Source organism: Diabrotica virgifera, chromosome 1, assembly GCF_917563875.1.
Source record: "Diabrotica virgifera virgifera chromosome 1, PGI_DIABVI_V3a".
In the NCBI taxonomy this organism is placed as follows: domain Eukaryota; kingdom Metazoa; phylum Arthropoda; class Insecta; order Coleoptera; family Chrysomelidae; genus Diabrotica; species Diabrotica virgifera.
Window position 1 is genome coordinate 50,328,665 of NC_065443.1, and position 21,655 is coordinate 50,350,319.

At 33.9% G+C, this 21,655-nt stretch overlaps 1 protein-coding gene across 1 annotated transcript in view; it reads right to left on the minus strand.

Annotated features, from left to right (window-relative positions):
- Positions 1-12,130: 12,130 nt before the first annotated feature.
- The window catches only part of LOC114324731 (phenoloxidase-activating factor 2-like), a 28,280-nt gene continuing 18,755 nt past the window's right edge, over positions 12,131-21,655 (minus strand). Inside the window, exons 3-4 of the mRNA XM_050656144.1 lie at positions 18,257-18,492; positions 12,131-13,537 (exon numbers count right to left, since the gene is read on the minus strand). Coding sequence (XP_050512101.1) covers positions 12,968-13,537; positions 18,257-18,492 — 806 coding nt within the window. The 3' untranslated portion in view covers positions 12,131-12,967. The remainder of the gene's footprint in view (positions 13,538-18,256; positions 18,493-21,655) is intronic.

Here is a 21,655-nt window from a genome sequence, read left to right on the forward strand (position 1 = left end):
ACAGCTCCAAAGGCAGCTTTTGGAAGCTACAGGTGTAACTTTTTCAGTTGAAACGATAAGAAGAAGAGTTCAGTTATGAGTTCCTGAGTTATCCAGGCAGCACAAGATTGATCGCCTAAATTGGTGTTTTCACCACCAAAACTGGAACATTGTGAATTGACAAAATATGCTATTTTCAGAAAAAGTCAGGATTGGTGTAAAATCAGATGACCCACGAAATCGTGTACTTAGAGATTGAAGAAGACAAGCAAAAACGAAAACTGTCAGATCTATTCACAAATATACAAGGGGAAGTATAATGTTCTAGAGAGGAATTGTGATCCGTAAAAAAACTCCTTTAATTTTCCATAAGGAAAAATTTCCTGTAGCTGGCTGTATACCATTAATTACAAAAATTGAAGAAAAAAAATCTTCTGTGTAAAAGGTATATTTATTTAAACCCCAATAAAGGCCTATCAGGATAGGGTCTTGGAATCTTGGTAGTCTTACAGGTAAGAGTCTGGAGTTAGTGGATGCGCTCAAACGAAGAAGAGTTCAAATTGCTTGTATTCAAGAAACTAGGTGGAAAGGACAAAGGGCGAAAGAACTAGGTGATGGATATAAATTGTGGTATGTAGGGAGTAGTAACACTAGAAATGGAGTTGGTATAATTGCTGATAGTGAAATGAAAGATAACGTAGTAGAAGTTGTAAGAACGAGTGATAGAATGATGTCAGTGAAATTTGTAATTGAAAAAGAGGTATTAAATGTTGTGTGTGTGTGTGTGTGTGTGTGTGTGTGTGTGTGTGTATGCTCATCAAACAGGTCTGGGTGAGAATCAAAGAAGAGCTTTCTATGACCAATTAGGAGACGTACTGAGTGATATTACAGCAGAGGAGAAAGTTATAATAGGAGGTGATTTCAATGCACATGTGGGCCAAGCCAAGACAGGATATGATACAATACATGGGGGATTAGGCTTTGGAACTAGAAATGAAGCTGGAGATGACATGCTAGAATTAGCAACAGCATTGGATATGGCGATTGTTAACACATTCTTTAAAAAGAGAAAAACTCAACTTATTACCTACAAAAGTGGACAACATCAATCCCAAATAGACTACTTCATGATAAGAAAAGAAGACATACGTGAATGCAAGGACTGCAAGGTAATAATTAGTGAGACAGTAAGCCAACAACATAAGCTGCTTGTTCTGGACATCGAAGTAAAAAGCGAAACTAAACAAAAATATCGGAGAGGACCACAAAAAAACAAGTGGTGGATGCTAAAAGATTAGAAGGAAGGTCTATTCAGGGAAAGAATAGTAAAAAAAATATGTTGGAACATGAAAGGAAGCCCTAACACAATTTGGAGAAAAATGGCCAATATTATTACAGAGACACGGCTATTGAAATACTTGGGAAAACGTCAGGAAAAAAGATTGAGGATAAAGAGACTTGGTGGTGGTCATATGACCACCACCTTCCTGTACAAGGAAAAATAAAAGAGAAGGGAAAATTACATAAAAAGTGGCAAGAAACCAGATCGGACATAGATCTTCAAAACTATATGGTCGCCAAAAAGGAAGCGAAAGTAGCAGTAGCAAAAGCTAAAGCAGAAGCGTATCCAAACCTATACGATCAACTTGATACCAGGGAAGGCGAAGCAAAGATATATAAAATAGCCAAACACAGAGCAAAGAAAGCAAGAGATTTTAATCAGATTAGATGTATCCGAGATGAAAATAATAAAATACTAATTCACGAAAAGGATGTCAAAAAGAGATGGAGAAAGTATTTTGACAGTTTATTAAATGAAGAATTTGACAGAGAGCCTATGGAGTTAACGGAGACAGTAATAGGAACAGGAACAACGAATGCATGTGGCGGAAATGAGAATGCTTAGATGGACGAGTGGAGTGACAAAGAACGATAAAATTAGAAATGAGTATATTAGGGGAAGTCTAGGTGTGGCACCAATTGATGCCAAAATGAGAGAGCATAGGTTAAGATGGTTTGGTCATGTTCAACGTCGAGACATTAATCACCCAATACGAAGAATAGCTGAATTGCAGATCCCTGGAAGGAGTAGGAGAGGAAGACCAAAGAAGACCTGGAGGAGACGATAAGGCAGGACATGTTGGTAAAGGGATTAACATTGCTATGACCCAAGATAGAGTTGTGTGGAGAAATGCAATTAGGGAAGCCGACCCGCATAGGGATAAGGCAAAGAGAATGATGATGAAAGGGATACATTAAAACATAACGTTTTCGCTCTAAAGAGAGCATCATCAGTGTTCTAAGCAAGCTCTACCAAAAATACATGGGTTAAAACTCTTAAAATGCCGACCAAAAGTCTTACATTGGAGTGTTATATATTAAACCCTAGCGATGGGTGAAATTTAAACAAGAAATTTAAACCTTTTACACAGAAGATTTTTTTTTTCTTCAATTTCCTTTAATTTTCATCCAATCAACTTTCACTGCTCACCGGTATGTTGATAACCTGTAGTTACGCTCGGGAGATATGCAACAGGAGAAAATTTAATTTTCATCCATGATAATGGACCTACACATACCATTAGAGAGGCTAGAGACATCATTGAAGCAGAAAGTATCTCTTGTTTGGAGTGGACTGGTTGCTCACCCGAGCTTAGCCCTATAGAGTATTTGTGGGATATGGTTAAAAGAGAAATTAGAGCTCGCCGGGATAATCCATAAAACACCGCACGTCTAGTATAAGCTGCCCTTGAAGAATGGAGCAACATACCACAACAAAATGTTGAAATTTGATTAGGAGCGTGCCCACGCAAACTGAAGCTTGCATAGGACTAGAGGTGATAAGACTGACTACCAAAAAAAAAACAAAAAAAAATAAAAACATTTTAAACATTATTTTTTATTTTTTTTTATTTAGCTAATGCCTTGTCAACTAATTGCCATTGGCATGGTAGGTATGGTGAATTTTTGCAGTTCTTGCATTCGGACCTTTCGAAAGGCGCCCGTACCACTGAGGCACAGAGGGGGTTAAAACATTATTAGTTTTACATTGAAATTTTTTATTCTACTGACTTTAAAACAACTAGTTTCAATTTGTTTGTTAAACACTTTATTGTTTTATTTAATTGTAACGTATTTGTTATTAAATTGCTTTAAAATAAATTATGTTTGACTTAGGGCCGGTTGTTCGAACGCTAATCAAGAATGATCACTATCAAATATTTAATTAATGTCACCAACTGTCAACGTCAACTTTTATTGGGTTACTGAAAACATAATTAATTATAATATTATGAGATTAGTTAATCCTTTAACATAACAATTATTAACATAATTGATTAAGTAATTTCATATTTGAAATCAATAATTATGATTTCAGCAGCCCAATCTAAGTTGACATTGACAGTTGGTGACACTAATTAAATATTTGATAATGATCATTGTTGATTAGCGTTCGAACAACCGGCCCTTAGTGTGTTCCTTTTTTTAAATTAGCACGAAATAATAAGAAATATCAGATGATTCCATATAAGTTTGGGTGTGCGTAAATTCTGTAACGTCATTAAAATTTGCACACTTATTGAAAAACACCGAAATAGTACATAGTAAAACCGAAATTAGAAACTCCGCATCTAGTAATAAAGAAAAAAATATTGATTATGATTATGAAACATGGATGAATGAGGGAAACATTATAAAAATGTACGATAAAAAAGATAAAAACGAAAAAGCCTGCGCGATAAGCAGCAATGAAAGATTCTTCTTAAATACTGTAGTATCTATATTTTGGTTTTAGTGTAGAATAGATATAAATATTTTTATTCTGTTCTGCACTTAGAATTCAACTTTTCAAATGGACTTTGTTTTGCTTCAGCTATTTTTTAACAGTTATTATGTAGCCATTTTGTTAACTGTTATTATATAGGCTTTTGTATTGGGCGGGGAGCCCAAGCGGTGATTTTTGCAGTCACTCGAGCGCGTCAGAAAATGACATGGTGAGAAATCTTGTACCCTGTAAATGTGCCCCTACCATATATGGACTCTTAATACAAGGGGGTTCGTTCGTTCGTTAAGGGGGGTCCGAAAAAAAATCTATCCTCTTAAAATTATTTACCTGGCAACCAAAATAGATGAAAATGGTCATGAAGAAGGGGAGATAAAGGCAAGAATAGCTAAAGGAAATAAAAAATATGGAGCATTACGCACATTATTTAAATCCAAATACGTATCAAGAAAAACAAAAATAAGGATTTATAAGACTGTTATCAGACCTACAGTAACATACGCATGCGAAACATGGGTGCTCAAAAAGTCAGAAACAGACCTTTCAGAAAGATGGGAGAGAAAATGCAAAGAACAATATAAATATGGAGGTGTGAAAATAGAAGGTCAGTGGAGAAGAAGAACCAATAAAGAATTGGAAGAACTATACCAAGAGTCAACGATCACGACGACGATCAAAGCACAGAGAATACGATACTTGGGGCACATCGAGAGAATGGGAAGTAAACGAATGCCAAAAATGGTACTCTCACGAAGACCAATACAAAAGAGAAGAAAATGCAGGCCAAGGAAAAGATGGAAGGACAGTGTGTATGAAGACTTGAAGAAAAGTAACATTGAGAGATGGAAAGAACTAGCATTGGACAGAAGGAAATGGAGGGAGGTGGTGAAGGAGTGTATAAAAAACTGAAGTGTAATTAAATAAAATTTATAAGTTTTATAAGTTATGTAAGTTATATTAAGTTATTTATTATATTATTTATGTAATCAGAAATGTAAACATTTTAGCCCTAGGCCTACAAGGCCTGTTGCGCTTAATAAATAAAAATAAAAGTACATACAGAACAGTGTACATTTTAATACGTTTTGAGCGGATCGCAAGGAAATGGGCGAGTCACAAAGTTTCACAAAAAAGCGAATATTTTGCGAAATGAACGTGAGATCAAAATGTTCAATATTCTTAAAAAATTTGTCGAATGATACCAAACACAACCCCCACGGAAAGGGGTGGTGGGTATTGCGCGCATTGACATATTAAGGGTAGACAAGGCATACTGAGCAAAAGAGCGTAACGCGGAAGCAGTCGATCGGTGGTCTATCTATTTCTTTTCACCAAGCGATCCCGCACATGTGACAAACAAAGATGGCTAGACCACTCAATCCTTAATATTGGCGTTACACCTCGATGCACAGAGCGGCCCATACCTTGCCTGATTTATTAGATATTATATCTATGATTGCGCGTCTCACGTTTCTCGTGAAGTATGGGTTAAATGGGAAAATAGCACAGTGTTGTCAATAGGGCTTTTCAACGATTCTCATTTGTTTCGAACTTCTGTCATATGTCGTATAATCCGTGGATAATCTTATTCTTCGAGCTTCTGTAATATGACATAAACTCGAAACAAATGAGAATCGTTGAAAAGCCCTATAGTTGCTTGATCTAACTAAACTAATCACTTGAACTCACTTCTGTCACTTATAATAATTTCTGTCTGTGTCTGTTCTGTGTCATGGAAATTCTGTTATGTATTTTGTTATTGTAGATTCAAATAAAAACACCTCATAAAAATTTTGCATTTTAAATTTATTCGGGATCATATAATGAAGCGAACACTATCTTTACCGCTTGAATATACATATTACAGGTGTATTGAAATAAAATGTATCAAACTGAAATCTATTTTGTGATTTACATCTTTGTAATTATTTTTTATTTTTAATTATAATTATAATTATTATAATTTAATTATTATAATTATAATTATTTTTTATGAACAAACTAAAATTATTATTTTTTTTTTGATAATTAATACGAGTACATAATTTTTGATACATAATAATATAATTTGGTATGTAAAAATTGTTTAAAGAAGCTGTATATTATCCTGAATGGTTCCAGAATTTGAATTAATTAGTGATACATGATTGATATTTCATACAGGAACTCATTAAAGACATTGTAAACAACATAATCACACTGCACCTTGTCCAATAATTGACGTTTTTCATAAACTTTGTTACTTTTTAGAAAAAAATTGCATTTTTTAAATATCTACGGGATTATTGAAACTGCTTTTTATTAATACACTGTATTAATATCAATTTATTTCTAATCATGTATCTAATGGAGTTCCATAAATAGATTGTTACATATTATGTTTAAATGGTTTATAAATATAAATGAGGAGAAAGGTACTATTGAAAAGGAAATTATAAATAAAAAAAATGATAGTAAGTATACATAATAATCTGTAATTTAATTTAAATATAAAATAAAGTTTTAAGTAAGTACCTACAGTTAAAAAAACAGCATAAAATGGTTAAACCTTAGACATTATGCAATTTACTATTTCTGTTGGGAATAAGCCACAATTTTACTTTAAAATTAAGCTCAATTAAATTTTTGCTTTTAATCCTTATCAAAATACAAAACGTATAAATAATTAAACAAACTCTATTTTGTTACTTAGTTAAAAATTGTTTTAATAATTTAAATGATGAAAGGGTTGCCAATGCGAGTCCATTATACAATTGGATATGGTAATTGAGTCAATACTCGCAATCTTTAGTTTGTATTTTTATTAGTTGTTACATAATCGTGGGGCTTAATAATTTAATTTTAATTTAAGGGGTTTAATAATTTAATTTTTTCTGACTCCCAATATTATCTAACAATTCAGATATCTAATTAAGAAAACATTTAAAAATCACTCCATTCATATTTTAAATTGACCTCAACGAACAATATAACAGTGGGAATAAGTGGTACCACTCCACCCCAGATCAACTTAACTAAATTATACAAAATAAAAAAAAATTAGACCTACAGCCTGTAGTTATACAGTGCACTGGAATAAGTGCTACCCCCTTCTAACTTATTTATTTTTGGCACGTAAGCCAAACGCTCGGACAGGTCGATTTTCAAAATAAACTTATTATATTATAGCGTTCCACAGTTTGAGTGTTTGTGGAACTATACATAATACCATGATATAAAATGTTTTGGATGTGGTAAAGCGTTTTGGATGTGGTACATATTAGTATTACACTCTAAATTGTCGACTTTTTTTCGTGCCACCCAATTTGACGTAAATTCTTCGTAATTTTGGCCATATCCAGGATTTCTCGGACTAGTTGGTCACACTAGATATGGCTCTCTCTGATTTTTCAATGTGCCTCTAGTAAGTTGTCGTTCCATCGTTTTCCTGGTCTTCCCACTGATCGTCTTTCTCTTGGGGAACCATCTCTCGCCGTCCTTACTACTCTATTTGTTGTCGTTCGCTTATGTGGTCATTCCATTCTACTCTTTTCTATCTTACCCAATTATTAACGTTCGCCATCTTGGATCTCCTTCGTATATCTGTATTTCTCGCTCTGTCCTATAGTTTCTTACCATCGATTTTTCGAAGGGTTTTCATCTCCGCTGTTTCGAGCAATCTTTGTATTCTCTGTGTCAGGTCGTGTTTCTGCCGCGTATGTTATTATTGGTCTGATGACTGTTTTGTAAATTCTGCCTTTCATTTCTTTTCCGATATTTTTATTTCTTCATATTGTGTCACTCAGGCAACTTGCGGCTCTGTTTACTTTATTCACGTGATATTCCACTTCGTTTCGAGCTTTTCGTAGCTAGGTAGTGTGATGCCTAAGATGTTTATAATTATTGCTGTTAACTTATTTATGGTCAGAAGTATGGTTCAGAAGTATGGTTTCGTTTCAGTTTTCCAAGGTTGTTTTGTTTTAAACATTTTGTTTTAAACAACTGATTTAAACATGTGTATATGTTTAAAACACTTTTTGTTTAAAACAGTTTAAAACATGTTTGAAACACTTAAATTAAACAAACGTTTTTTTTTCATTGTCTTGATTAAAATAAATAAATAGGAAACAAATTTTCAAATACATTATAAAAACTTTTCAACATACATATTATTTATTTATTAATAACCGAAACTTAACACGAAAAATTGGAAAACTTTTTGCATACAAGAGTTAATAAATTTCTGAAAACCGTTCCAGTCTCACAGTAATCTTGTAATCTAAAATTATCAATCTGATATCTGATCAGTCACGTCATCACTGATGCAAATATGCTCTTTAAAAATTGAAACCATTTGACATTGCCTAGTTAGCCGATTACGTAGTTTGGAATGACAAACCGTATGTTGATGAAAAGAGTCTGTCTATGTTGGCTGGCAATGCATTAGCTGTGTGGAGCTGTTGAGCAAGTTCCAATGCTGTAGTATTTATATTTTTCATAGAACGCCACCAAGTCTCTGGTACTTATTACATTCTCAATTAAATGTTTAGAAAACGTATATGGTTTAAAGGGTAGACACTTTGCCTGGTAATTAATAATAATTGACAATGCTCCTGGATCTCGATTTTTGACCCTTCCCTTCGTTATCGATTATTCGCTATCTGTACACTAAATAGATTCGAAGCGAATACGTTGGATAACGAAGCGAGGGGTCAAAAATCGAGGTCCTGGATGATAACTTATAATGGATGCGATGTTAAGTTTATTTCCACTAAAGCGCTTATCAAGCAAATTTGCCAAAAAATGAGCTGGGGTCAAAGCCATTTCCATATGCTTCTTCGTATCATAAAAATTCGCCATTTGCATGTTGCAAAAAAATAGTAAACACCACAAAATAACTTACAGTAGGCGTTCTTGCAGTAATAGCTAACTTGCAATGCGAATTTATAAATAGTAAGTCTGGGCGTCCCCCAGGCGGTAGCTCCTAATTGTAATTGGTTTTCTTATCTATTATGTTAAAGAAAAGTTAAAATCAAAATTATTAATATTATGTTTAAGAAAATATGATTAAACAATGTTTTTTTCTAAGTTTTATTTGTTCAAAACTTACAATTTAAAATAAAAAACGCATGTTTAAAAAAAATGTTAAAAATAAAAAAACAAGTGTTTTAAACATGTTTTCATTGTTTAAAACATAAAATTTAAAAACAAAATAAAACATGTTTAAAACAAAAAAAAGTTTAAAAAAATAATGTGTTTTGTATGAAATTAAAAAAACATGTTTTTTTCAACACTGCAGTTTTCGCAATATCTTTTGTTGGTCTTTTTTGGAATATGTACCTATTTATTGTATTATATTAGACAGGGTGTTAGTAAATAAGTATGACAAACTTTGAGGTTCATTTTACATGGAAAAATACTGACTGTTTGCTTGATAAACATATGTTCGCAAATGCTTCGTTTCCGGGATACGGGGTGTTAAAATTGTTCTTACGTACTAACGAATTATTTATTGCTCTAAAACCGGTTGAGGTATGCAAATAAAATTTTCACATAAATTATGAAAAATTTTCATTACCGGATGAGGTACATAAATTAAATTTGCTGTGTTTAAAGATGTAGCTATAGAGCATTTTTAGACAGACAATTAAGAATGTTATATTAACCATACGGCGCGCGTACGGCTAATTGTCTGAAATTTTTTTAAAAATAAAATAGTAGGTCACTGAGATATTTCAAATTAAAAATCATCTTTGAATTCCTCGCTCAATTTTTAACAAAAAATCTATTTTCCATTTTTTCATCCGACGTTTATTTTTCATGCAAAAGATAAAATATCTTAACGCTTACAAAGTATTTGACGAAGTTTCTACAGGGTGATTGATTAGTGTGATAAAGCTCCATAGATCCGCTATAGTAATAGATAGCAATAAAAGTTAATAACACAAATTTTGTAGGCAACTTTGAACTTCACATTCCAAAATTAGTTAGAATGTTAAAGTCGGTAAAGTTAGCAGCACCATTTTATAAGACCGAATTCAGACTAAGACTATATTTTATTGCTAATTTATTACGGAAAAAAAATTTTGCTGTAGCCCTTTCCCAGAAACAGTGAGTGCTGCTAGTTTTACGGTAAAGCTAGCAGCACCCAACCTATATCTCGGCAATGAAAATGAGTACTGAGCCCACTTTAACGGTATATTTTATTGCTAATTAATTGCTCTTGATTGGTTTATTAACGAATCCCGAAAAACTACCCCACCATTCCCTATCGCAAAACTCACTTCCGCAAAAATGATGAAACTCGAAAATTCATTTTTCAAAAATGTTGTATATTGTGTTCATGTTTTTTTTGGTAAATTTATTACTGATATAGGTATTTTCCTAACAAGTGCAGAAAGTCATACTTTTCCGCACGCGACTGAAGTTTGCCGAACGACGCGAAGCGGGAGTTCAGCAAGCAGTCGAGTGCGGAAAAGAGACTTTCTGCAAGAGTTAGGAACAATGTTTTTTCTAAGAGTCTTTAAAAAATGACCAAATCTTAATCAATTAATTTAATTAATATGAAAATACATACACAAATTAATTATTTGACAAGGTTGTCAAAACCAAACTTTCAATATAATTAGTTAGCATGACGACGATCTTGGTTTCCATGACGATGATTCAAAACGACTGTTATTGTCTACCGATTTGACTTTCGAATATTATGTCAAAATAATTTTATTTCATCGAATTGTCGCGTTAATTTCATTAAAACAGGAACACAATAAGATTCATTTAAAATAAAATAGTAAATAATATCTAAATATTAGTTTATTGCATGTATTATAATTATTTTAAGGCCATATTAAAATATCTACACGCGTGCGGAAAAGTAAAACGCGTGCGGAAAAGTGAAACGCGTGCGGAAAAGTAAAACGCGTGCGGAAAAGTAAAACTTTCTAAACTAAAACGCGTGCGCGAAAGTAGACATTTTTGCACGCTCGTAGAAAAATTATTTTTCGTTCTTTATTTGTTAAATTTGTTACATTTGGATACATACAAAAGTAGTTTTTAATTATTGTCTTCACAAAATGTTGTATTTTGTGTTTGTGTGTTTTTTGTAAAATTTATTAAAAATAAATTATTTTCTTTATTTATTACATTTTTACAATGTAATATATTATTATACAAAAGTAGTTTTTAATTGTTTCAAAAATTATTGCTACGTTGTTACATTTATTACCGGATTGATAATAATCAGTAATCGTAAATTGTCAGTTTCAGAAAATTCAGTCATGAATTTACTTAAAATTTGGAAAAATTTAGACACCTAAAATAATTTACTTTGAAAAATGAAAATATCTCGAATACTAGTAAATTTAGATACAGAGAATGATAAAAATTAAAGTACGGTTATGGTACTTGTCGATAGTGATAATATATAATAGATGGTGTTTCATTTAAAATTACTAAAAAAAATGTGCATGCATTTTGACTCACAATGTATTCGATATAAAGAAAATTAGCATCATTTTTCAAAAGTTTGACAATAAATAAAAAAACATGGCATCAATAATCTATTGTTGTTGTGCTTATTTTTATTTATACAGTGAGTTGAACTTGCTACGATTTTCATATAAAATTGGTTATAACTTTGTAAATACCCAGTATAACATAACAAACCTTTATATTTTTGTGATGGAAAAGCTAAGAAGATTTCGAATATAAAATAAAATACAGGGTGTTCCATTAAAAAAACATATGTTTGGTCTGCCACTATGTTATCGAACACCCTGTAACATTCTAACTAATTTTGTAAAGTGTAGCTCAAAATGGGCTACAATTTTTGTTGGTAACTTTTATTGCTACCTATTACTATAGTGGATCTACTGAGCTTTATCACACTAATCAATCACCCTGTATATGAATATGTAGAAACTTTTTCGAATACTTTCAACATCTTTCATTCGTTACAATAACTACATCTTAAAACCTAGAAAATTTCATTTGCATACCTAAACCGGTTTTAGCGCAATAAATAAATCGTCAGTTTGTAAGAAAAAATTTAACACTTGTGGACATATGTTTATTGAGCAAACTCTCATTATTTTTTCATGTAAAATCACCCCTTAAAGTTTGTCATACTTATAAACTAACATATTGTATAATTAGATTAGTCCCGATTTCCATTCTTTGTCGAGTTTTTCCTCTCTTTAGGCCCTTTCCAAGAATGGCCTGATTAGCTCTGTTGTTGTAGTTGGGTAAGCTTTTAAAACTGTGGTGGAATATTGTCATGGACACCTGCTTTGTGTTATTTCAGTTTTCCTATGGTCATTTCGCTTATGGAAGAAATATATAATACAATACTTTTATAAAGTGGCAAAAGGTAAATAAAACGATAAATTGTTTCTTAAGTTTAATAAATGGAAATATTCTCTACAAGATATAAGTATAAAGTATGACGCATGATAGTAAAATTCAACCAAAATTTAGGATCAGATTTATCAAATCAAAATTTTCGTTAATTCTTAAGTGCATTTATCTGTTTAGGATACCTGTGTTTCTTTATCCCTGCCAAGCATGTTCTCCATATAGGCCAATCCTATGAAATGTAGGATTGCAAATTGTAGAATTCCCTCATCTTCTTTTCGCTCCAGCATCTATTTGCATTGATCTATTGTATTTTTAGAAGCCACGAAGGTGTAACGAGAAAATGGTCCCAATAAGGTTTTTAATTTAATATTATTTTATATTTTATTAGATTGAAAAATTTGACTTGTCATGCCATTTCATTAGTACAATTTGAGGCTAATAACCTGAATTATTTCAGTTTGTTCAGAGATAGCTACATATGCATTCTCTGATTATAAACTAACGAGTTTTGAAACCGGTCAGAGTGCTTGTAGCGCTCTCTGAACTAACTGAAATATAAGACGGCTTTGGTTTCATTTTGCAAGGCAGTGAAAATAATTATTCATTTTTATCCCTAAGAAATGTGTTTTGTTTCTAGGCTCAATGAGCCAAATAAGATAATTCTTGATAACCTAATGAACCATTTACACATTATATTTCTACTCCTCAAGAATTTTGATTGTTCCAACTATTATTTTCAGACTATAACTAAAACACAGATCGGTTGCTACGATGGGTCGATTACGCGGCACATTGCAGATTCCATGGGACCAGCTTGGTAGGGAGCAGGCTAATGGTGTTATTTATTTTAAACATAATTTTGAAACTTTATTCAACCTTTCGTTGATATTGATACGTTGTTGCATCAAAGTTATTATTTTTCATTTGCTCATCTATCCAGTTTCTGAATTTCCCCACATTAACATACACTCCGGGGCGAGACTCTTCCCAGCAGCCTATTCCCCATGCAACAATACCAGCCTGAAAATATGTAGTATTATCTTCTCCTACTGGAAGTACCAATGGACTGCCTCCATCTCCCTTGCATGCATCTTTGTTAGCCTCGCCACCTGCGCACATGAAACTGTCGTGCATCCTGTACTTAGGTCCTAATCGGGTCTTTTTTAAGTTCTCTTCACATTTTGTTTTCTCAACTATTGGTACGTCGGTTTTCTTTAGAATAGTAGCGGAATCAAGAATTTCATTAGCTAATTTAGTTTTACCCCAACCAGAAACGAACGCTCTTCCCATGCTAGAATCCAGGGGAAAACCTTGTGGTGGCAAACACACTGTACGAATATGTTCGGCTAAAGTTAATGGTGTTGTTAAAACTAAAAGGGCAATGTCGTTGTATAAAGCTTGTGGTATAAACTCTGGATGAACTATTATCTTCTTTACCTATAAAATACAAGCACAAAACAATTTTAGTTTCAGGTCATCAACCAGATAGTATCATAAATAAATGGTAATAACATGATGGTGGAATGGAAGAATGGAGATAATTGAAAACAATTATAACGAAGTTTGCAGAGGAAATTATTGGAAAAGCCAAAAGGCAAGAAATGCGAATTATGGTGTATATATTACAGTATATTTGGAGACATGGAACATGGAATATTAGAACTTTATTAAGAGCAGGGAAAATGGAAGAGCTGGCGAATGAGATGGAAAAGTACAAGATCGAAATCCTAGCGCTACAGGAAATTCGAGGGAAAGATCAAGGAGCAATAGTAAAAAAGAAATACACAATATTTTATTCCGGAGATACCAAACAAGGACATAATGGAACAGCCTTCCTAATTAGCAGCAAATTAAGGGACAAGGTGATAGATTTCAAAGCAATATGTGGAAGATTATCTTATGTCAGAATAAAGAACAAGCAAATTAATTTAACATTCATTAATGCATATGCTCCCACCAAGAATGCGGAAGAGGCCACTCGAAGAGATAGGTATATGAAAATATACCCAAGAATGATATATTAATTTTACTAGGTTATTTCAACGCAATGATAGGAAAGGAAGATATAAACTAGGACGTAGCTGGTAAGGAAACTTTCCACACAATTACGAATTCTAATGGGAGAATGCTTTGTAACCTAGCAGCAGCAACAGACACATTTATAATGAGCACAAACTTCAAATACAAAAAAGAACATAAGGTAACATGGCTAATACCAGGATCAACGGAAGGTAATCAAATCGATCATATTTTTATTTAAAAAAAGTGGAGGAGAACAATTCAAGATGTCAGGTCGTATCGTGGTGCAAATGCAGATTCTGACCACTTCCTAGTAATAGGAAATATGGAAATGACAATAATTAAAGACACAAAGAAATTCACGAAAAGAAAAAATTGGAACGTAAGGAAACTAGATTCGGATACTGTTCAGAAAGATTATTCTAAAGAGTTTAAAGCAAATTTAAAAGTTTCGAACCCTAATAACATGGAAGAAATATGGAAAGAAATAAAAGGTCACATTTCGATAGCAGCAGAAAAAGTAATAGGATACAAAGAAATAAAAAGGCAAAAGGAATGGTATGACGAAGACTGCGAAACAGCAACCAGGAAAAAACCAAGCTCGAAAGAAATGGCTGAAGACAGGTAGAGAAGAAGATCTAGAAGATTATAGGAGAAAAAGAAAGACTCAGAGAAATGCTGTACAAATAAAAAAAGATATGGATTGATGAAGTTAAGAAGAGTTGGAAGTAAATAGCAAAAATAATGTAAAGCTTTACAAATATATAAAATCACAAAACAAGAAGAAACCAACAGTTAAGATTGATGCCAAAATATGGGAGAAATACTACGAAGAGTTATTTAAGGCGAGAGAAAGCTCTCTCGAATATACAGAAGAAACAGACCTTGATGATAAAATCGAAATTGAAAAGCCGTCATATGAGGACTTTGTACGTGTAATAAGAAATCTAAAACAAAAGAGAGCAGCAGGCCCAGATGAAATCCCAAATAAGCTAATAAAACGAGGCGGAGAAAAACTACAACGGAAAATATACGACCTAATAATAAGGATTTGGGAAGAAGAAAGGATGCCCGAAGAATAGAAAACTGGATGGATATTTCCGATTCTTAAGAAATGGGACGCCCAAAATTTAACAACTATAGAGGAGTAACACTGTTAAACAGCTGCTACAAAATATTGACATCATTAATCAGACAAAAACTCTCAAAATACATTGAAACTAAAATAGGAGACTACCAGCACGGATTTAGAGAGGGAAGGTCAAAAATAGACGCAGTTCACATAATCACACAGTCAATTGAGAAATGTTACGAACATGATATCGGCTTACACATTCTTTTCATAGACTTCAAGCAAGCCTTTGACAGCTTAACAAGACCCGACCTAATAGAAGACATGAAAAACCTAGATATACTAATGAAACTTATAAAGCTTACGAAAATGACAATGAAAGGATCGACTACAGTAATAATTACAGATAACGGAATCACCAAAAATATAGAAATAGCAGGTGGAGTACGACAAGGCGACTCTCTATCAACGTCACTATTTAATGTCGCTATAGAAGGAACAATAAGAGCTACAGAAATAAAAGGTACGGTTATAACATCGACGTCGCAACTTGTGGCGTATGCTGACGACATAGCATTAATTAGCACAAACATAAACAGTTTAAAGGAAGAATTTACGAAGTTATGCAAAGAAGCATCTAAAAGGGGTTTAGAAATAAATCAAAACAAAACAAAATACCTAACATGCTCAAGAAAAAACTCAGTTAATGTGATAAGCTTAAATATTGGTGAATATGAATTTGAAAAGGTAGAACATTTTAAATATCTTGGAGTCTCAGTTAATGGAACTAATGATAGAAGTATCGAAATTAATGAAAGAATCCAGGCAGGAAACAGAACCTACTGGAAATACAGCAACTTAATCAAAGATAAAAAGCTTACTCAGAATACAAAACTGAAAATTTGCAAAGCAGCAATTAGACCAGTAATCACATATGGTGCTGAAGTAATGTGTCTGACACAGGAAGAGGAAGAAAGATTAAGAATCCTAGAAAAGAAAATAATTCGGAGGATAGCAGGACCGCTAAACTTAGGTAATAATGAATTTAGAAAACTCATGAACCACGAAGTAAGAGAACTTCTGAAAGAAGAAGACATCGTCAGATTTATCAAGGCAGAGAGACTCAGATGGATGGGACATATAGAAAGGAGGATTCCAGAAGCCGTTATCAAGAACATTTCCAAATGGAAACCTGTATCAGGCAGACCACGAGGAAGACCCAAAACTAGATGGGAGAACCAGATAGTAGAAGACCTTAAGAAGATGGGAGTCAGAAAATGGGCAACCAGAAGCAAAAACAGGAACGAATGGAGGAAAATTGTATAAGATGCCAAGTCACACAACCAATTGTAAAACCAAAATTTTAATGCGGATTGATTCACCGCGACAAACTAATTAGAAGAGCCCAAAGAGGGCGGCAATCACTCCGCTAGGAGTGTAGATGCCATGATGATGATGATGATATTTGGAGACATTAGTGAACCTTATACCTCATTAAATATAAGTTTCAGGTAAGAGACAGGGATGCGTATTGTCGCCGGTTTTCTTTAATGCCTACTCGAAAGATATCCTAAAAAGGGGTTCCCATTAACAACATTAGATATGCGGATGACACTGTCATCTTAGCCGAATATATTGAAGATCTTCAGAGACTGGTGAACAGAATAGCGATATATAGCCAGGAATACGGTCTAACAAGGAATATCAAGAATACAACATTTATGAGAATATCTAAAACTCAAAGACATAACGAGAATCTCCTCATAAACGGAACCAAAGAGAGAGCGGAACCAAAAATCAGAAAAGTGCTCTGCACAAGATATCTAAAGTTAGAACTAAGAGTAAGGTTGGCTAGGTACTACGTTTTCCCGACTTTGTCTTACGGAATGGAAACTTGGACTTGAATGAGGCATCAATGAAAAAACTGAAATCATTTGAGTTGTGGGTGTATAGAATAATTCTGAAAATATCATGGACAGAACAAGTTACAAATAAAGAGGTTCTGAAACAATTAGAAGTCTTAAATATAGAGTGGAAAAAAAAAACAGTGTTAATAGTGCCCTGAGCTCTCAATTGCGGTAGTAACTACTCGTTGATCATCTGCAGATAAGTATGTTGAGTTATGGAGCCTTTATAAAAATATGGCCCGGTGCTGGCACAAGTTTCAGCACGAGTGCTTGGTTTTCCACTTTTTGGAGCGTCAAGAATGGTTCCCAATGAAAAAGCCTTCTTCTTCCAGAACGCTAAAGTTCATTTTCCAGATTGTTTTTCATATCGAACAAAATCATTCATAATGTCTGCCATTGTTTTATTGTTATGACGACGTTCGTGTATCCACACTGCTTGAAGTTACCAAACGCTCTTTAATTGTATACTCACTTGTGTCTTGTGTCCGCCAGTACGGTTCAATCGCAGCTATTGTTATCTCTCAGTGTAACCAGATATATGTCCTTGTCGATGCGCATGCGCCCGAACACTAACAAACATTGTCGTGCTGTTGAAACAATAGGGTCGTTCTAGCATCAGTTTCAAACGGTTTGAAACCATCAGCGAATAGTCGACCAGCGCGAGTAGACGGGATAGCACTGGTGACTGTATTATGTTCTCTCACTGACCAACTGTTTGCTGACGGTTTCTGACTAGTTTGACTGTTTGCTAGAGCAAACCTATTATTATTTTTCGTGTAAAGGGACTTTCCGGCCACCCTATACAATCAAAACCAGAAAATTGGAATATATCGGACATATTGCACGTGAAGAGAGATACAACTTACTCCAACTCAATAAGCAGGGAAAGATTCAAGGAAAAAGGAGCATAGGGAGACGCAGAATATCGTGGCTGCGCAACCTGAGAGAATGGTAATGGCAATGGATGTACATCAAAGTACGTATATATATGATGATTGCCGACCTCTGTGGCGGAGATGGCACTTGAAGAAGAAGATACCTAATAAAAATCACAATACCAAAAATCATAAATAAGAAGAAAAGTAAACAAAAAGGAAAAGGTATTTGCACAAATATGAATAATTATAATGAGTAATACATTATGTGAAATAATCATACCTCTCGGTCCTGATGGGGAAGGATTTCAACTAAAAGTTCCATGTCCCATAAACCAGCTCTTACGATGTATTTGCTTTCAGTATTGTTGTCGGTGACGCAATGGGCTGCTGTTAGGGCAACATTGGGATTAATAAGAGATCCTCCGCATTTATAGGCTGGATCCTTGCCAGGCAGATTTTTCATAATAGCCAACATCCAAGGAAACTCTCCAAATTGAGCTTCTCCATCTTGGGCGCCTGCAAGGAAGAATATAATTTGATCGAAGAAGAGTATAAGTACACACATACATATACAGGGTGTTTCAAAAAGGTATGTCATAAATTAAATCACTCATTCCAGGGACAAAAATAAATTGATTGAATCTAACTTACCTTAGTACAAAACTGTACACAAAAAAAGTTACAGCCCTTTGAAGTTACAAAATGAAAATCGATTTTTTTTTCATATATCGAAATCTCTTAGAGATTTTTCATTGAAAATGGACATGTGGCATTCTTATGGCAACAACATCTTAAAAAAAATTAAAGTGAAATTTGTGCACCCCATAAAAATGTTATGTGCGTTTTGCTCCCTTTAACCCCCCCAAACTTTTGTGTACGCTCCAATTAATTCATTATTGTGGTACCATTAGTTAAACACAACGTTTTTAAAACTTTTTGCTTGCTAGTATTTTTTCGATAAGCCAGTGTTTATCGAGATATTTTGAATATTTGTCGAATCCACCACATATTTGTATATGGTTAAGTACCTATGACAGGGGTGGCCAAACTATGGCTCGCGAGCCACATGTGGCTCTTTAAAGGATTATTTGTGGCTCTCAATAAATATCCCTGAATTACTTTTAATTTTTTTTTCCAAATGTGGCAACAAATATAAAAGACTAAGCGTAACATCAGGACTTGACCAAGGAGACCCCTTATCACAGTTGCTATTCAGTTTGGCCTTAGAATATCTATATATAAGTAGTGGGGTTCCTACGGTCTCCTCCGCATCCCACATTTCGCTCGCCATCGTTTTCTATCCACCCATTCGTTTTCGTCAATAGCTCTATCTGCCATAGACTGTTCTATGCCTTTCTTCCATGTTTCTGTAGGCCTTTCTCTTCTTCTTCTATTTATGGGTGTGTAATTTAATGCTCTTTTTGGCCATCTTTCCTCTGACATCCTCATAACATGACCATACCATAGCAATTTCTTTGTTTCTATATGGTTAACCGTGGAATATAAACTCTTTGTCCGTCGTCTTATTTCCTCATTTGGTACATGTTATAATCTAGATACTCTGTATGCTCTACGTAAGTAATCCATTTCCGCTACTTCTATATTTTTTCTTTCGTTTCCTGTGAGTTGCCAACACTCTGCTCCATAAGTTATAATAGGTTCCACAATTGTTCTGTAGATTGTTAACTTTGTGTTCAGCTTCACCTTGTTAGACCATAGTAGACCATTTAAAATACGAGTTGCTTTCCTTCCTTGCTGTGTCCTATGCTGTATGTCTCTTTTTCTAGTTCCTTCTTCTGATATTATGCTTCCTAAATATCTATATTCCTTACATTTCCTTATATTTCTTAACTCTAATTCCGGATCTTCCGTTTCCTCTCCTATTCTCAAATATTCCGTTTTCTCCATATTCATACATAGGCCCCATTTTTCATATTCGATCTGTAACTTTCTTAGCATATAATCCATATCATGTTCATCGTTGGCAAGAATTACTTGGTCATCAGCAAAAAACAAAGTTGTTAAGCAGTTTTCTTCAATCATTATTCCCATCCCAGCAACTGTTTTCCTCCATTGCTCCAGAGCTTTCTGGATGTATATTTTAAATAATGTTGGCGATAAGCAGCACCCTTGCCTTAAACCTTTTCTAACAGGGAATAGTTTCGACATAGATTTTCCCTGTTTAATACAACTTTTCGTATTTTGATACATATTTTGAATTGCTCGCACATATGCTTCGCTTATGCCTATCGTGGTCAAAATTTCAAAGAGTTTCTTTAAAGGCACCGTGTCGTAGGCTTTTTCCAGATCAATAAATGTTAGGTGAGTAGACAGATTCCTTGCTCTTCTTTTCTCTATTATTTGTTGCATCACGAATATGTTATCTGCGCACGATCTACCGGCGCGAAAACCACTTTGTTCTTCCATGTCCTGAATTTCTAATTCCACCCTTTTCTTTAATACTCGGCCATACAACCTCCCCATTGCACTGGTTATACTTATACCTCTGTAGTTTTTGCACAACGTTTCTAATCCCTTAGAATATCTAATAAGTAAAATATCATCTGAGCTGACAGGAGGATTTGCAAATCGAGGATCAAAACTCTTGTTGGCCTTTGCTGATGATATAGGTGCAGTCGATCATTCTACAAGAGACGTGAGAGAGGTGTTTTCACAACTCGAGGAAGAAACAGGTAGTCTGGGCCTTCGAATTAATGAAGAGAACACGAAATACATGCTAGTAACCAAAAAGCTAAGATCAAGAGTTAGGCAGAATATAACTATTAATGACTACAACTTCGAAGTAGTAAAAGAGTTTAAATATCTAGGAACGGTAATCACAGATGACAATCACATTATAAAAAGCGGTCTTAGCAAGGATAGCTGCGTGGAATAGAGTATTATGCTCCCTATCGTCATTACTAAGATCTAAGCTGCTAAAAAAACAATCTAAATTCAGACTATACAGCCAATTATTCACCCAATTGTTAAATATGGAAGTGAAACTTACTCACATCAGTGTGAAATATCACATATTTAGATGCAAATCCAGTAATGGATATTAGCGATCGCATTTTTCATTAACTCTCTGTTTATTGCAAAATGTATCAGAGATTGATTGTCGTTAATCTCTGTCCATTGCCTTATGTTTCGGAGCCAGGACATTTTCTTGCGTCCCATTCCTCTCTTGCCTTAAATTTTACCCTCGATTATAAGTTGCAGGAACTGGTATTTTTCATTTCGCATGGTGCGACCTTGATACACAGTTTTCCTTTTCTTGATGGTTTCGAAAAGTTGGCGGTCTTGGTTGATTTTTTTAAGGACATCTACATTTGTGACTTTCGCTGTCCATGTTATCTTTAGGATGTGGCGATAAAGCAACATTTCGAAAGCTTCTAATCTGTTTATATCCCTCGTTTTGAGTGTCCAGTAGGGTGGGTCGAAAATATTGTTTTGCGAATTTCGATTTGTAATAGTGCGGAAAACATGACCTGGGTAGAGACTTAAAAACGTGCATATTTATTTTTTAGTTATATTAACGTTAATTACCCGCGCATGACGTTTGAAAATTCGGAAAAATTGTTAAAATTACATTTATTTTATCAGAGTTTATTGTATAAATTACATGGCATAAAATTATATTACATTCTTATATTCAGAGATACACGTAATACATATA